This window comes from Ochlerotatus camptorhynchus, unplaced genomic scaffold, assembly GCF_037179485.1.
Source record: "Ochlerotatus camptorhynchus isolate MF236.1 unplaced genomic scaffold, CSIRO-AGI_Acam_v1.1 ptg000024l, whole genome shotgun sequence".
Lineage (NCBI taxonomy): Eukaryota > Metazoa > Arthropoda > Insecta > Diptera > Culicidae > Ochlerotatus > Ochlerotatus camptorhynchus.
In genome coordinates, this window is record NW_027040516.1 from 1,665,159 (window position 1) to 1,680,198 (window position 15,040).

Here is a 15,040-nt window from a genome sequence, read left to right on the forward strand (position 1 = left end):
GGCTAAACATATCAATAATAAAAAAATGGGTAAAACAATGTCCCAAAAAATATGAAGGGGAATATCGGTTCGTTTCCAAATTACATAATAATAACCATAGCAATCATGCATGCATTCAAATACCAATGCATAGAGCAACAACATAGCAAAGTTACAATGGAGACCCACTATCCACCAACACGTGTTAAGAACCATGCGCTCCGTCAGCAGAAAAACAAATCTCACCACCAACATCCAGCGCTGCTTGCTATCGTTCATTACATCGATTACTTACATCGAAACGGATGACACGTTGCTCTGTTATTGCGAGTGTAGCTCTTTGTGTAGCGGCCAGCCCCAAACCTCTGCTCCCATCACCAACACCAACATCCACCCCGAAACCTACCCCGTTGTTGTAGGTGGTTCTCAATCTCGCATTCAACGGTAGTATTATTTGCCTCCATCACATTCACTACCAACGTAAATTGCAATTTTACATTGTAAGTTGCACACTAAACGGTGAGTGAGAGACTTTCAATCCACTGCGAACGAAATGAGAAAAGAGTGAATCTCATCGCACACAGCAGAGCTGATCCCCTTTTGTAGAAATTTACCCCACACATTCGAATCGTGCTCAATCGTTTGCTCACTCTCGCAGCAGCAGCAACAACAAACTGGGGGCGCAATTTTCATCAACGATTTCGGTGCATATTCTGTAGGACCATTTTTTGGCGGACATTTGTGGTCAGTGTCAAGTGACTAAATGCTTGGAAAATATCATTCGTGGAAGTGTACAGGTCTAAACAATTGTAAAATCGAAGAAGTTTCGTGAAATTTTCCTTCTAGGATACGAATCATAGTGATTTTCTGTGCAACGAGCAAAAACCTTGAACTATAGAAGAGCAGTGGGATACCAACAAAGCAAGCACGAAGAAAGCAGCATGGTGGTGCAAGCAGCACTCTAGCAATAGTGATAAGGCCTGCTGTGATGTAATAGAAGAAGTAGTGTTGTTGTTACACCCTTGGATTATAAGGTTCAAACAATTCGCATAGAATCATGAGTTTGGCGCTAAATTTCGAGCGCAAGTGTCGCACCTGTGGTACGGACATCTTGGAGCTAACGTGCGGCATACCAATCTTCGGCAGCGGACTTCAGCTGGATCATAAAATTCATCGCTATCTGGGCTTGAATGTAAGTAGCCTAGAATGGAAGGACGAGGAAAACGATGCCATTTCGAACTGCGTCATTGGAAAAGCGCACTTCTTGTGCCACTTACATTCACTTGCTGTGGGGTTTGCTATAGTCTGTATGTACGATCTTCTTGGGGAGTGCTACTAGTGAGAGAAAGAGAGAGAGGAACATGCTGAATCCTCACTCAGTTAAACGTGCACTTGGTGGTGTGTTGGTGGTGTTAGTGTGGGTGGCCTTGATTCAAAATACCAGTCGCAATGTAAATTTGATTCCATATCATTCGAGAGAAGTCATAGCGTTTGCGAGAATGTCATGCAATTTTTTCTTATGTTAGTGTATTGATATGCTTCAGTGAAATGTTTTGGACATCGTCAGGTGACGTACACTCGCAAAGCAAATAGTTGTTCACAGCATAAGCCCACTATGACCTCCACTAGCATAGTTCTCTCTCGTTCTCTGGTAAACAAGGTAGGCATTGCTCGAAATGCAATCAAACGAACGAACGAACAAACGAACGTGCGCCAATGTTTACTCTCACGTTTCGTATTGTCGTTATTGTTGTTGTATTCTACTATACACGCTTTAGTAAGAAAATGTTTCTTTGCACGTGTGCTAGCTGTTGCTCCTTGAGCGCGAGGGATACCAATACCACTACAAAACTTCGTCAAGATCGTGGACCAGTTTTTCATAACAACTTTTAAACACAGCACCCACCTATGGCTACTCTCCAACTGCGCGTTATCATGAGTTTTGCACTGACGAACGACGATGACGACGACGACAGTTTATACTGAGAGAGGTATTCAGCATGTTGTCCTCTATGCAAATGCCATAACTAGAGAACTGAGCGGAATGCTCGTAAGCCCTGGTCCATGTGATTAGAGGTGAATAGAGCATGCTTGCATTTTGAAGTCTTAGCAGCCCATGATTTCAAATTACTAAATGAAAGTTCATTAATTGTTAAACGGACAGCAAGCTACTGAAGCAAAAAACGGCTACTGTTGTCCTGTCCTTATTGTATTTCCAATCAGTTCTACGCAATTCTTCTAGGATTACTATCATTCAACTTTGATTCCCGAATTTACTTTTATCTTAGGTCAATCAGCAACTGCCGAAAAAACCAATCTATAGGGAAAAGCGCTATTTCGTCGTAATCGTCCATTTCCGTTATATCGAGCAGAAATAATCAATAATATCAATGATTTAACTGTGCACAAATCGATAAAACGTTTGTCCCGATCCGTTAGTTGATAAGCCACAACATAAACCCTATTATAGCGCATTGTATGAATATTTACACTCATTATTGCGTCGCTTTTCAAATACACTAATGTAACATATCCACCATTTTGAGAAAATCGAAATTTAAGTTCGACAGATTATTATTTTAACTGTTCAGAAACAATACATTTCGCAATACTTTTTTTTAATTTAGTCAGTTAATAATAACGTTGAAAATTCAGTAGAAACGGTAAAATCACAATTTTACTTTGAATTCCATGCTACAATATAGAAAAAAAACTACATACGACGTTTTGACAAGTCGAGTTGTATATCAGACATGCTACATTGGACGATTTTTCTAAATGACATAATCAATGATTGTTATATTGGACGTTTTGTCTACATGATACTAGATTCCCTTTCACAGATTTCAGAGTAGAGTACCTAACTTTAGATTGGCCCCGCCTTTGGAAAATGAGCACCAATCATGTTAGTAACAATCATGTACCCATCAATTGTACATTGGACAATTTTTAATCTATGAAGATAATCAGTAAATATATATCTATGAAGATAATCATAATAAATGAAAATAAATTTGGATGGATGTTTTTGTATCACATACAATGATAGAAGAGCAATAGTTTGAATCGGTTAACTCGATTTGTTTACATTTGTTACTTAGGACCTTTTGAAAAAGGACGCGAGCATTGTTCTCAAAACAAAAGAAGCGCTGGCAAATCCACTTTTTCTCCCATCATCAGTAGAACGAAGAAAATCCAATGGCGTTTCAATGCGTTAGTACGGAATTGAAACTCGTAGGACGAATTTAGAATCAAGAAGCAGTGTTAGATTTTTTTAATAATATCTCAAAATCGTTTACTCTTTATCAAATGGAAAGGCATGGAAAGGTGAATAAATTTAGAAGTTATCTTTGGTGAAAACATTCCATGTTTTGTTCAAACCCTTTAAAAAAGATGTAAAGGACGGGATGTGCTTAGTAGGGCGGAAATTAATTCAAAAACCCTATTATGAAAAAAAAAATGCTTATGGAGTTTTAATAAGGTACACCGGGGCGTAGGGAATTTGAAACGGGTAGCTTATCTTAAAGCGGAGTGAATATTCACTTTGACCAGTGATGCCAACATTCCAGTCGCTTCGCAAATTTTAACATGACTTTATCTCATCGTTCACAACCATCACAAATGGTTTTTATGATGCAAAGTAGACGTAATAATTATTTAAAAATTAAATTTCGGGTTTAACGGACCGTCCGGTATTCGAAACATTGCGATATCTTGAACATTTTCGTAAGTAAGCCCAAAATGTATGAAAATTAGTCTTTGTGCACTTTGCCATGATTCAGGTAGAAATTTTATTAAAAAAAATCATTGTTCTAGAATTAAATTTCCATTCCTATGCCTGAGATAGAACTGATCGTTAAATATTAAAGATCTCAAAAAAGTATTTCGATTCCATCTAGCTCTGCTGTCATAAATTTTTTCTTAAGTTTGAGATCCTTAAAATTCCGAGTGCTATGTGATTTCATTACAAAAACCTTGAACAAACGATCATGGCTTAGTTGGAGATGCTTAACGTCAAATATCAGACTTAATGTGGTCATTTTATACGATAAATAGATAAGGAGATGAAAGTATAGAATTGCCGTTAGAGTACGGCAATGTGAAAATTGTGTATAGAGATTAAAAATCGAGCAAAGGACAATTTTGAGGAAGGTACGAATCGGGTTGATCGTCCCCTTTATCAAACTCGCTCGTTGGATATCATTGCTTGTTCAAAATCAGTTTGCTTTTAAGGCTACCATTATCGAGGTAGCAAGCGTTGTAATGAATTAAATATAATAAAATTGAATGTTTCACCATTAAAATAATAGTTAGCCTCACTATAATAGGTTAACCGTAGTTTAACAAAACAAAAAATGCAACAGGCCTCCCTTAGGCCCCTCCAGTAAAATTTTCAAACTACGCCAATGATCTTCATCTCCTCATTTTGCTTAGTAGAATTCCCTCAGTTTTCCAGGATTTTCTGAACTTTTACGGAAAATTTCCAGGTTTATAAGAAAGCTGTTTTCTAATTGCGTTAAAAAATATGTAATTTTTGATAGTTCAACAACTTTTTTCCACACACGATTTTAAGGCATGGCAATCAATTTTTAGAGAAAAAAATTACTATCAAAACTTAATATTTACTTATGATTAACATTAAACATTTACTTAAGTTTACAAAGTCAAACATCTCATAACAAATCAAAGCCTTGAAGTTTTGAACACCAAGTTCAAGATTTTGAAAATTTTCAGAATCCCAGAACTAGAAGAATGAAGTCTCAGACATTTGATTAATTTCAAGTTCGCATATCAAATATGTATGCTTTTAGTTTTGGATCATGAAAACTTCTCATGTTGTCTTATCCTGGGAATTTCCGAGGGGGACTACTCTATCTACGATGCAGAAAAGATTGTGTTTTGCTGTTGCTAGCTGCACGCACGCTGAGTAGATAGAAGGAAGATTTATGTCGATTTTGAAGATTTCCTGCAAAAAGATGAAGCACGATGCAAGTAGATGCGAGAAATGAAAGATGATTTTTCGAAGATTGATTCGCTAGTGTGAGATTTTTTGAGCATCTGGAATTGAGATTTAGATGTGTCGCCCCCCTCGGGAATTTCTTCATATCCGGAATATTTCATTTTAAATAAAACTATCTTGAATGCTGGATCATTCTATTTTCAAAACATCAATCTAAAAAAAATCGAAACAAATTGACAGCTTTGTCCCATACAAAGTCCCACCGAAGGGCGCTAAGATGGCGATTTTTGCTAATGTAATCGCATTTATTTAAAATAGTTCTAATGCATCAAAAATTATGAAATTTTGGATTTGATCAGATCCACGCCTAACAGATCTTAAAGCTTACCAGAAAGTCTGAACTTTTTTTTATTGTTCCTGGAACATCGCTGAAATTATTGGACCCACCCTTAGGATCTCTAAAAAAATTCCCAAAAAATCCCAAGACCTAGCTTCTCGAAGATACTTGGAACTTCTTTAAAGTTTCAAAAAAATACCTCAAGTACTCTCCTCTCAGATGTTCTCTTGATTTCCCTGAAGTTATCTGGATATCTCTGAAGTTCTCATAACTTCTTAACACTTCGAATACGGTGGGTAAAAAACTTTACGCCGACTATGAAGCATCCGAAAAACGTGTAACGGCAAATTAACAATATTATTATTATTATTATTATAGTCACTTTAACACTCTTGGGTCATTCGTGACTTGTCCGGGGGTGAGATTTGAGCTCGTGACTTTGGCGTGAGAGGTATGGATGTTAACCACTACGCCGGGATCGCCTGTCATTTTTGCCTGTGGACTTGGAGACATACTTCAAGTCCCCGCGTACATCGTACGGGTTAGGCAAAAATGTGCGTCTATCTTGAAAAACTGTCGCTTTAATGGCCCTTCGCTCATTTTCAACTTCTATTCAATTTTCATACTGCCGTACTCTAACGGAACTATCCACCTACCCTCTTCTAAAGATCATTCTCTAGCTAATAAATCATCACACTAAAGCTTCATGTTAGCATTTCCAACCAACTCTGAAAATCGTTAACTTCGCGTATGAAGTAACATAAAAAACACTTTGAATGTAATCAATAAATGGCTAAGCTATGCCATTGCAAACTTGCCGTTACACATTTTTCGGAGGCATCGTATTTGGAGTGTTAAAAGATCCTGCAGTTTTACTGAAACTAATGGAACCGCCTTAGAATTCTTAGATTTTCCAAAAAAAAACCGGATCTTCCTTTATGTATGTTCTCGCAGGTTGTTTCTGAAACTTCTATTAAATTCTCGACATTTCCTTTCATTCCACAGAGCGTTTTTAAAGTTCCTACAATCTTAGAGAGGATAATGGGACAGTTCTGAAGATCTCTTATCTTTCCTGAAGCTCAGGGAACTTCCCTGAAGTTCTCACAATTCTCCAATTCATGTTCCTGCAAATACCCTGAAATAAATGGAACTGCCCAAAAGATTCTTCAACTATCCTGAAGTTTTCTGGACTTTCATGAATACCTTGGATCTTCCGAGGCGGACGACTCTATCTAAGATGCAGAAAAGATTGTGTTTTGCTGTGGCTAGTTGCGCGCACGCTGAGTAGGTAGAAAGAAGATTGCTGATGATTCTGAAGATTTCCTGCAAAAAGATGATGTGCGATGCAGATGCGAGAAATGAAAGAAGATTTTTCGAAGATAGCTAGTGTGAGATTTGTTGAGCATCTAGACTTGAGATTTAGATGTGTCGCCCTCCTCGGGATCTTCTGTGAAGTTCTCGATTTTTTCTTAAGTTCACTAAACTTCTCTCAAGATACTTGGACTATCAATAAATGATCGGAATTCTTAAAGGTTTCCGCTCCTATTATCCTGAAATCATGTAACTGCCCTGAAGTTTTCAGAATTGCCATGAAGCTCACTGAAAAAATCTTGCAATTTTCCTGAAGTTACCAGAACTGCACATTGGTCTTTTTTTTCCATTGGTTTGTTTTCCGTCGATCTTGTTTTCCGTGCTGTGCCACGCCAGGGATGCAGCTCCCACACCTGAACCCTACCTATCGACCCATCAACTCATGAACCGGGGACGGCTTTACTTACCTAGGAAGGCGCCTTATCTAGGAAGGCGTGATCAGAGATGTTATGCCTCAGAACATCACGCTTACCACTACACCACCGGCGCCGTTACACATTGGTCTTAACTGAAGAGAAAAAAAAATCCCCAGAATGAACCATTCCCTATTATTTTTTGGATGAATAGTTGTTATCCGCTTATAATGATTTTTGCATCATATTTTGGCTTTGTAGGCTCAGAAAACATTGAAAATTAGTTGTTTGAGTCAAAGTTTTTCCCGTCAATGGATGGCAATCGATGTCCGTCGGTGATTGGCACTAGATTGCGGAACAGAGACCGACGTTAAATAAAAGAAAGAAGAAAAAGAAGAGTTTTGTTTACCTCGTCCTCCTCCTCCTCCTTCTCCTCCTCATCCTCGGTGGTGTGTACGAATTCAAATACTTGCGACTGTGACACTTAAAGTTTGACAGCTCTTTACTGAGTGTCCAGTACTGTTTATGTTAGCTGAATTTTTCGATAAAATATCGTTTGCTGTTTTTCAGTAAAGCATTTTTGTTTTGCTGATCATGACCCAGCAAACCGTTTAACTGATATTGAACTCTAAAATTTGGTGTGTAAGTCTCATTATTCTTAAGGTACAAATCAGATTGGATTCACCCTTTGTATATATTAGTATGCTTTAGCGATTTGAGCTTATGTATTGGTTATGGTGCAAGGATACTAATACAGATACTAAACTCGTGTTTATTTTCTGAAAGGTGGGAAGTATTGTAATCTCGCAGATTTAAATTTAACTATAAGATTATCTGAGAACGTAATGGCATGCGTTAAGTTCAGATTCAAAACAAACTGATACATGTAAGAGGTCGTTCACTTATTATGTAAGGGTTTATATGGGGGAGGGGAGACTAGGATTTTCTTATTTTTAGGATTTGTTTTGACATTTCTCGAATTTGTTAGGAAAAAATCAAATACTGAAATAGTCTTACGTAATTAATGGACGGCCCCTAAATAATAGAAATAAGCTTATTGATACTACACTCAAATAATTTGTCACATAAATTTCACTGGAAAAACACGTAACCTCAGATATTAAAATTTGTCCGTAAAGTACATGACGTTAATAAAATTTATTACAAATCGCATTAAAAGCAATGTAATACGCTTTGAAACTTAGATGAATATATATAAGTTTCAAATGAATTTCATGTAAGATAATTTCACTTAGATTCTACATGAATTTATAGTGTGAAAATTTCTGAGTGGTGATGGCACAAACAAAACCTAACATGCACAGCAAAAAAAAAATGTAATATCGATCAATGTAAATCAAGCTGATGTATGAAATAATGATGTAATAGCAGAAAGCAGATACAATATTACATCAATGGATGTAATTTTGTTCGCAAAATCGATGTACATCGTACAACGTTATATTACACAACCGATGGATCGACCTGGTGCTGAATGCTGTTAAATTGCTGTTGAAGAAACTTATTAAAATTTAAATTAAAACATAATAAAATTTACTTAGAAAGTACCATAAAATCTATGTTGTTTTCTAGTGGATTGGGCAAAGATCTTTTCACTTTGAGTAATTTTCACTTAGATGCTACATTAAAATAAAGTAAAATTTATTTCCAAATCCTATACTACCTATTAGAGTTGTATGTGGATTTAAATTAGAACTTTCAAACCAATCCACATATGCAAAACGTAAAATTTACGTGAAAACTAGATGGAAAAAATCTATATATGTTTTCATGTAACATCTAAGTGAAAAATTTTCTGAGTGTAGTATAGACACATCAAACACCATGGCACAAACTGTAGTCAAAACTGTTATCAGAAACCCTTCACGGTAAGAAAAAAGTACCCAACGGCCAGTTCACTTTTACCTACTTTTGACTAGTTTGTCTCATTTTCTCCTTCTAATGTTGTCAAAAAAGAAGGAGCAAAACCACCCAACAGGGGTAGTAAAGTGTGGGAACCCAACGTTGGGTATAATCATATTTACCTACTGTTGGGTACAACTAACTTACTTTTGGTTAAAAAGCTAGTGGAAAATTCCATACGAACTGCACACAAGTAAATCAAAATTACTTTGACCCGCTTTACCTACTTTTGGGTTCCTGCACTATAGTGCCGAGATGAGTGAAAAGAACTTAATTTTTGGTACTTTTTTCTAACCGTGTTCGAGCTTCTCCTCACTTCTGATTTTTTTTTTAAACTTTCCTTTTAATTTCTTTAAATTCTGTTATGCATCATCCTTAGTATTATTTCGAAACTATCTTCTTATGTATTATGTTTGTAAGTCTCTTTTAACCTTCATCTGAACTCTCGGAATATTGATTGACATTAATCATCTATTCTCCTCACAACCAACAACTTTTTTAGAAGCAGCTATAAATTCAGCTTGAGGTTCCCAACAATCAAATTGAGCTAATTAAAAGCTGAATAAGCTATTTTTTTAGCAGGATCACTATGCTTTATTCTATCCCCATTGCTAATATAAATCTGCCAGCAACGTTTACCGAACGTATAGCTTTACCCTCCCCACTAACAAACCTCCATACTCCTAGGGCCCTGCATTAATCATGTCACGCTAAATCGAGGAGAAATTCCCCCCCCCCCCCCCTATCGTGACGTTTTTTTCTATACCTAATGCATTGCTTGTCACAAAATCTTAGACAACCTAATCCCCCCCACCCCACCCTAGAGCGTGACACAATATATGCATCAACCCCTATGACAATTATGAGATCGTAGAGTTCTCTGCATCAATACATTGATAGTGTTGGTAAAAGATCATATGACGTGGTAGTAATTATCAAAGCATTAACTCTAAACATCATTTTTCAGGTTTTATCTTGAAGAGAATTTCTCAGCTTGATAACTCCTTCCGTTTTTTGGCTTTTCATCTGTGCCAATTATTCCTTTTATTGTAGGGGAAATGTAGGTAATGTCGGCCTACATGTCCCCAATTTGGGCCCATCGCTAAAAGTTTGCTATTTATCAATTTTATCTAGATGAACGCGTTATAGGGACGTTACTAATTGATATTTTTGGTTGCTATTGAAAATTAAGTTGATTGCTGAATTTATGTATGGGTCCAAATTAGGGACACTTAGGCCGACATTACCTGCATTTCCCCTATTAAATCATATGTGTACCCATCTCTTCCAGGTCACCCTGCACGACGATCTCCCGAAATTCCTTTGCGCCACCTGCTTCATCAAAGTCGAAAGCATAGACAAATTTGCCATCCTTGCCAAGAAGACCGAGGAAGCCTATCTCGGGTGGTTCAAATGCATCCGTGCCAATCTGGCCAGGCACGTCAATCCCATCCCTCCACCGCTAGCACCGGTGCAGCAGCTTACCCATATACCACCTCCTAGTTCCCCCAGGTCATCGCTTCACATCCCTCCGAAGATCGATTTCAGCGCCCTGAAGCAAGCCGTCGACGAACAGATCAATCAGAAGGATGCGCCGCTGGGTACGGCTCTCAATCCGATTAGGTTGATCAAACCGGAGATTTCGATCGTTTCCTACAGCGATCTGAAACTGGGCCTGTTGATCAAGGATCAGGAACTACTCAAATTGATACTGAAGGCCCTGCGGTGGGCTGAACATGATCAAAAAGCGACGTTTGAAGTGCTGATTCAACGTTTGAAGAATACAACATTTAGGGAGATTTTGTCCAATCCGAACCTTTTGAGGGACAGTGATCTCACGCAGCTCCTGAAGTCCTACATTGGACAGGAGGCGTTCAATAAATTTACCGGTTCCAACAGTAATAGCCATAATGGTGGTAGTAGTATTGATCTCGGTAATAGAGGTGTCACGATCAAACCGATAGTGCACATTTCTTCCGTGAAATCTAATCTTAGCCCGTCGGATATGGGAAGTGTTTCATGTTCCAGGGCTATGCCGATGCTGAAGAAGGAGCATTTTTCGTTCAGTGAAGATAGTGTCACGCAAATGGAAGTAGGTGTCGATCCCAGTTTGTTCTTCGATGACGAAGAAACGCAGACCAAGCCGAAGCCTGAAAGTACACAGAAAATGGATAGCGTTGTCACTATCCAACTCGTTCCGGTAAACCTAGCCAACAAGAAATCTAGCGATAAGGTGGGTATGCTTCGTAGATTTTAACGAGATATTTACTTATTCCTACTTACACTTGTTACTTAGATGATCCCCGCAATTCTCAAGTGTGACGTTCGAAGCAACGGAAGTCAAGTTTGCTCAAGCTGTCCCAAATCCTTCACTACCAGCACTGAACTGCAAAATCATGTCGTAACGAAGCACTTGATCAAACCTAAAAAATCTCTGTCAGAAGCTCCAGCCGAGAAGAAAGTCATTAAAATCAGAGTGAAGAAAAACAAAGACAAAACGCAACTTGAACCCTCAAAACCTCCCATCCCACTCAGTGCTGCGTCGATCCCTATCACCATTCCACCAACGACGACCATTACCGTGATCCCGGCCGCAACGAAACCGTCTGAATCCAAAATACAAATCCCAACGACAAGTGTTCCCAGCAGCAACTTGCAGAAACCAACCGCACCTACAAAAGTGCAAACCGTGAAACCCAAACGGAAGCGTGACGTCAAATGGACGCTCAAGATCGATGCCAGCCTTGCCAAGCGAACCCGCAGTCAGGTCAGCTTGGCGAAGCATTCCAAGCTGTCGTGCACGGTTTGCCGAAAACGTTTCCCCTCCAAGAGTAAGCTCAGCACTCACATGGAATCGCACGGCCCAAAGGATAACTACACCTGTGAAAAGTGCGATCGGGTGTTTCGAACCGCTTCCAACCTGGCCAAGCATAGGCAATTTCATGGTGGAGAGAAGTTTTCCTGCGATCGCTGCCGAAGGGTTTATGCGACCAGCAGTATGCTGAAGGCTCACAAGATTACCCACAGCGATGCCAGACCGCACCGGTGCACGATTTGCGAGAAAACGTTCAAGCGGAATCAGGATTTGAAGGTGGGTATTTTGCTCCTTGGGAGTACTAATTTCGCATTGTTGCTCTTGGGGATGATCGGTTGTCTGAAAGTCTCGGAACTACCAATTATTACTGTGACCTTGTATAATTTCTTAACAACTTGATGGACAGCTCTGAACATCACATGAAAATCCTCTGGGCATCTACTTCAAGTCCTCTTCGTAGAAGTCGTCTTAGCATATCTTCCAAGTTTTTTGGAAGCCTTCTAAATAACTTTCTGGACATTTTGTACAAGAAAATTGCTGAATCTACCTGTAGTACGTTAAACCTTTCATCAAGCTTCGTAGCTTCGTCTGATTATCTGTATATCCTGTTTATATCAGAAGTCTCAGGGAACACCTCATCTGACCTATTATTTTAAATGTTTTCGGTTGCAAATTCATCCATGGTTATGTTCAGTGCTGTTATGGTAAATATAGAGCTGGTTACTATTGTCGCACTCATGTTAAATTCTCATTTGGTGACGGTCGAAGCACGCCGCTCATAAGCGCGCTGCAACCCCGCCCATATGGATTCTACACAGGTGTGTAACTTAGATAGTATTTTATGGCAGCGGCTTGAGGAGGGAATCCTGGATAACGAGCCACCGTGTGTTAAATCAATGAGCGCAGTCGTACGGCTGTAGACCGTCATCAAATTAGAATTTAACATAAGCGCGACAATATAATCCCATTTTGAGAAATTATCCTGCCACACACAATAACTAAATCCCAATTGAGTGCCCCCACCCAACCACAAATCCATGTGCTCCTTTTAAAAAGAGCCCACAATGAATCATATCTTCAGGCCATTTTCCACAAAGATGGCGCTGTTCCACTGGTAGAAAGTAATAAGAATTCGGATATTGTGTGTGGCAGGATAATTTCTCAAATTAGTGTGAGAAATGAACGAGCATCTTTTGAAAGAAGGAAAACTAATGTGATGGCATATTTTATTCGTCATGTCAAAATTCACGAAACCCGTACAACTCGAAAGAACTGCTCATGTTTGAAGGAAATAACAATACTTTAAAATATTGCAGTTTTGCAATTATTGCTTACCAATTTGAATCTTTTAAATTTTAGTGTTATGTATTAAATTTCTTCTATTCCGGATAAACCAAAAATTGCAGTCCTAGATCTCAAAAGGTTTTACAAGTATGAATAGTCTCGAAAAATATCTTAGTGTTGAAAAGCTCAAAAACATAACTATGTCAAAATGTATTAACAGCTGGGTAAGCTGGAAACCAAAGACCAAAATTTACCGGACTCCGTCATTAACAACCCTATTTGGCTTGAAACTGCTCAATAGACTATTTGAGCCCCCACTTAGAACATCAACATTCTAAACAAGATTCACAGTAATTTTGCTAACTAAAATTTGAATAAAGAACTCGCAGCAATTTTTTATTTAAGATAAGAAATCATTAAATGATTTTTTAATCAATTTCCGTAGCCTTTGATTTCATTAAATCCAGCTCTTCAACTTCAGTTGGAAAAACAAAAATAACGATTTCCATTCTTCCAGTTTCACCTAAACCAGCATACAGGAGCGCGCCCATTCAAGTGCCCCCAGTGTCCGAAGTCCTTCGCCAGTTCGGGAAACTGTTTCGCCCATCGCAAGCGCATGCACCCCGCCGAGCTCTCAGCAGCTGAGGAAAAGGACGCCCAAAATTCCAAACCCGGAAGAAAGTAATTAGCACCTTGGTGCCCCGTACCTTAGCCATTCAATCTCAAAAGTTGGTAACCGCAAAATCCCCATCCTCTGTGATACAATAAGTACAATACAACGGTAACAACCCGCAAAATTTCGAAAATGTACAAAGCAAGATTGAAAATTGATTCGTTTAAAACATATATATTATATTGCTAAAAATATGTTCTATTTCTAGCTTTAGCATAACGAAGCGTGAAATGTGTTGAACTTTTTTTTTGTAAATAAGGAATAAACGGAATTTGAAACAGCTCTCCTGGCGCCACTGGCGTTATTTTTCCGAAACCATCTCCCTGCACGGCAAATGAAGCTATTAATATTTGAACCCAGTTCACTCGAATTCGTACAAGTATACACGGTAAGAATAAAATACCCAGCGGGTCAGCTCACTATTACCTACTTTTGACTTGTTTGCCTCCTTTTCTCTCTTTTTTTGGAGTACAGAAAAATCAGTGCCAATATTTCAAAGGGGCGTAATTGCATTTGTAAACAATGGCTTTAGCCATAGATTTCTCGCAAATAAAAGCTCACTCATGAAAAATAATAACACCACCAGGTAGAGGAATGTTATGCATTGTAATTTTGGAGAGGTAAGATATCATTCGCGAGAAATTGACGGCTAAAGTCATTGTTTACAAAAGCAATTACGCCCCTTTGAAATGTTGACACTGAAATAATAAAAGCAAGTACGGGAACAGACCTACTAGGTTGGTTTTAAAATAATAAAGTAGGTGTCTCGACTAAAAAATAATAAACATTGCCACTGAGAATAACTCAGAAAGAGAGTCACTTTTACTCAGTTGTATGAGAAAATTTCTAAAAACTGCAGGTACTCAGAGCTAAGTTCCTGTAGTTTTTAGGAATTTCTCTATACCTTTGAGTAGAAGTGACTCTCTCTATTCGAGGTATTCTTAGTGGTCGGTAGTAGGGTAGGGTATTTTCTATTTAAGATTTAACTATCTTTATTTTTGCATATTTGAAATACTTTTATGATCAGCCATGACTGAACTCAAATTTGGGATGATCTCATTGGCCGTGTACAATGAGATCATCCCAAATTTGAGTTCAGTTTACTCATAAATCGCAAAAAGTGCAGGAACTCAGCGATGAGTAAAGGCCGGCGGACAATAGACGAGTGCACGGATGGATTTGAGTTCACTCGCTCGACAAAAAGTTACACAACAGCGGGGCCCTGTTTACTTAAAATGAACACATGAATAATACTCGCGTAACGTTTGAAACGGGCCTATCAACTTTTGTACACAAAACTTGTTAAGCCCTCTTCGCGCGAACCGAATACGCCCACGCAAATTAA

At 38.5% G+C, this 15,040-nt stretch overlaps 1 protein-coding gene across 1 annotated transcript; it reads left to right on the top strand.

The window, feature by feature from the left end:
* Positions 1–618: 618 nt before the first annotated feature.
* Positions 619–13,956, top strand: LOC135707153 (zinc finger E-box-binding homeobox 2-like). Its single transcript, XM_065228891.1, has 4 exons — positions 619–1,171; positions 10,215–11,156; positions 11,220–12,014; positions 13,540–13,956. Exons 1-4 carry the CDS (start codon positions 1,037–1,039, stop codon positions 13,705–13,707), a joined length of 2,040 nt encoding a protein of 679 aa, XP_065084963.1. The 5' UTR covers positions 619–1,036; the 3' UTR covers positions 13,708–13,956.
* Positions 13,957–15,040: the final 1,084 nt, after the last annotated feature.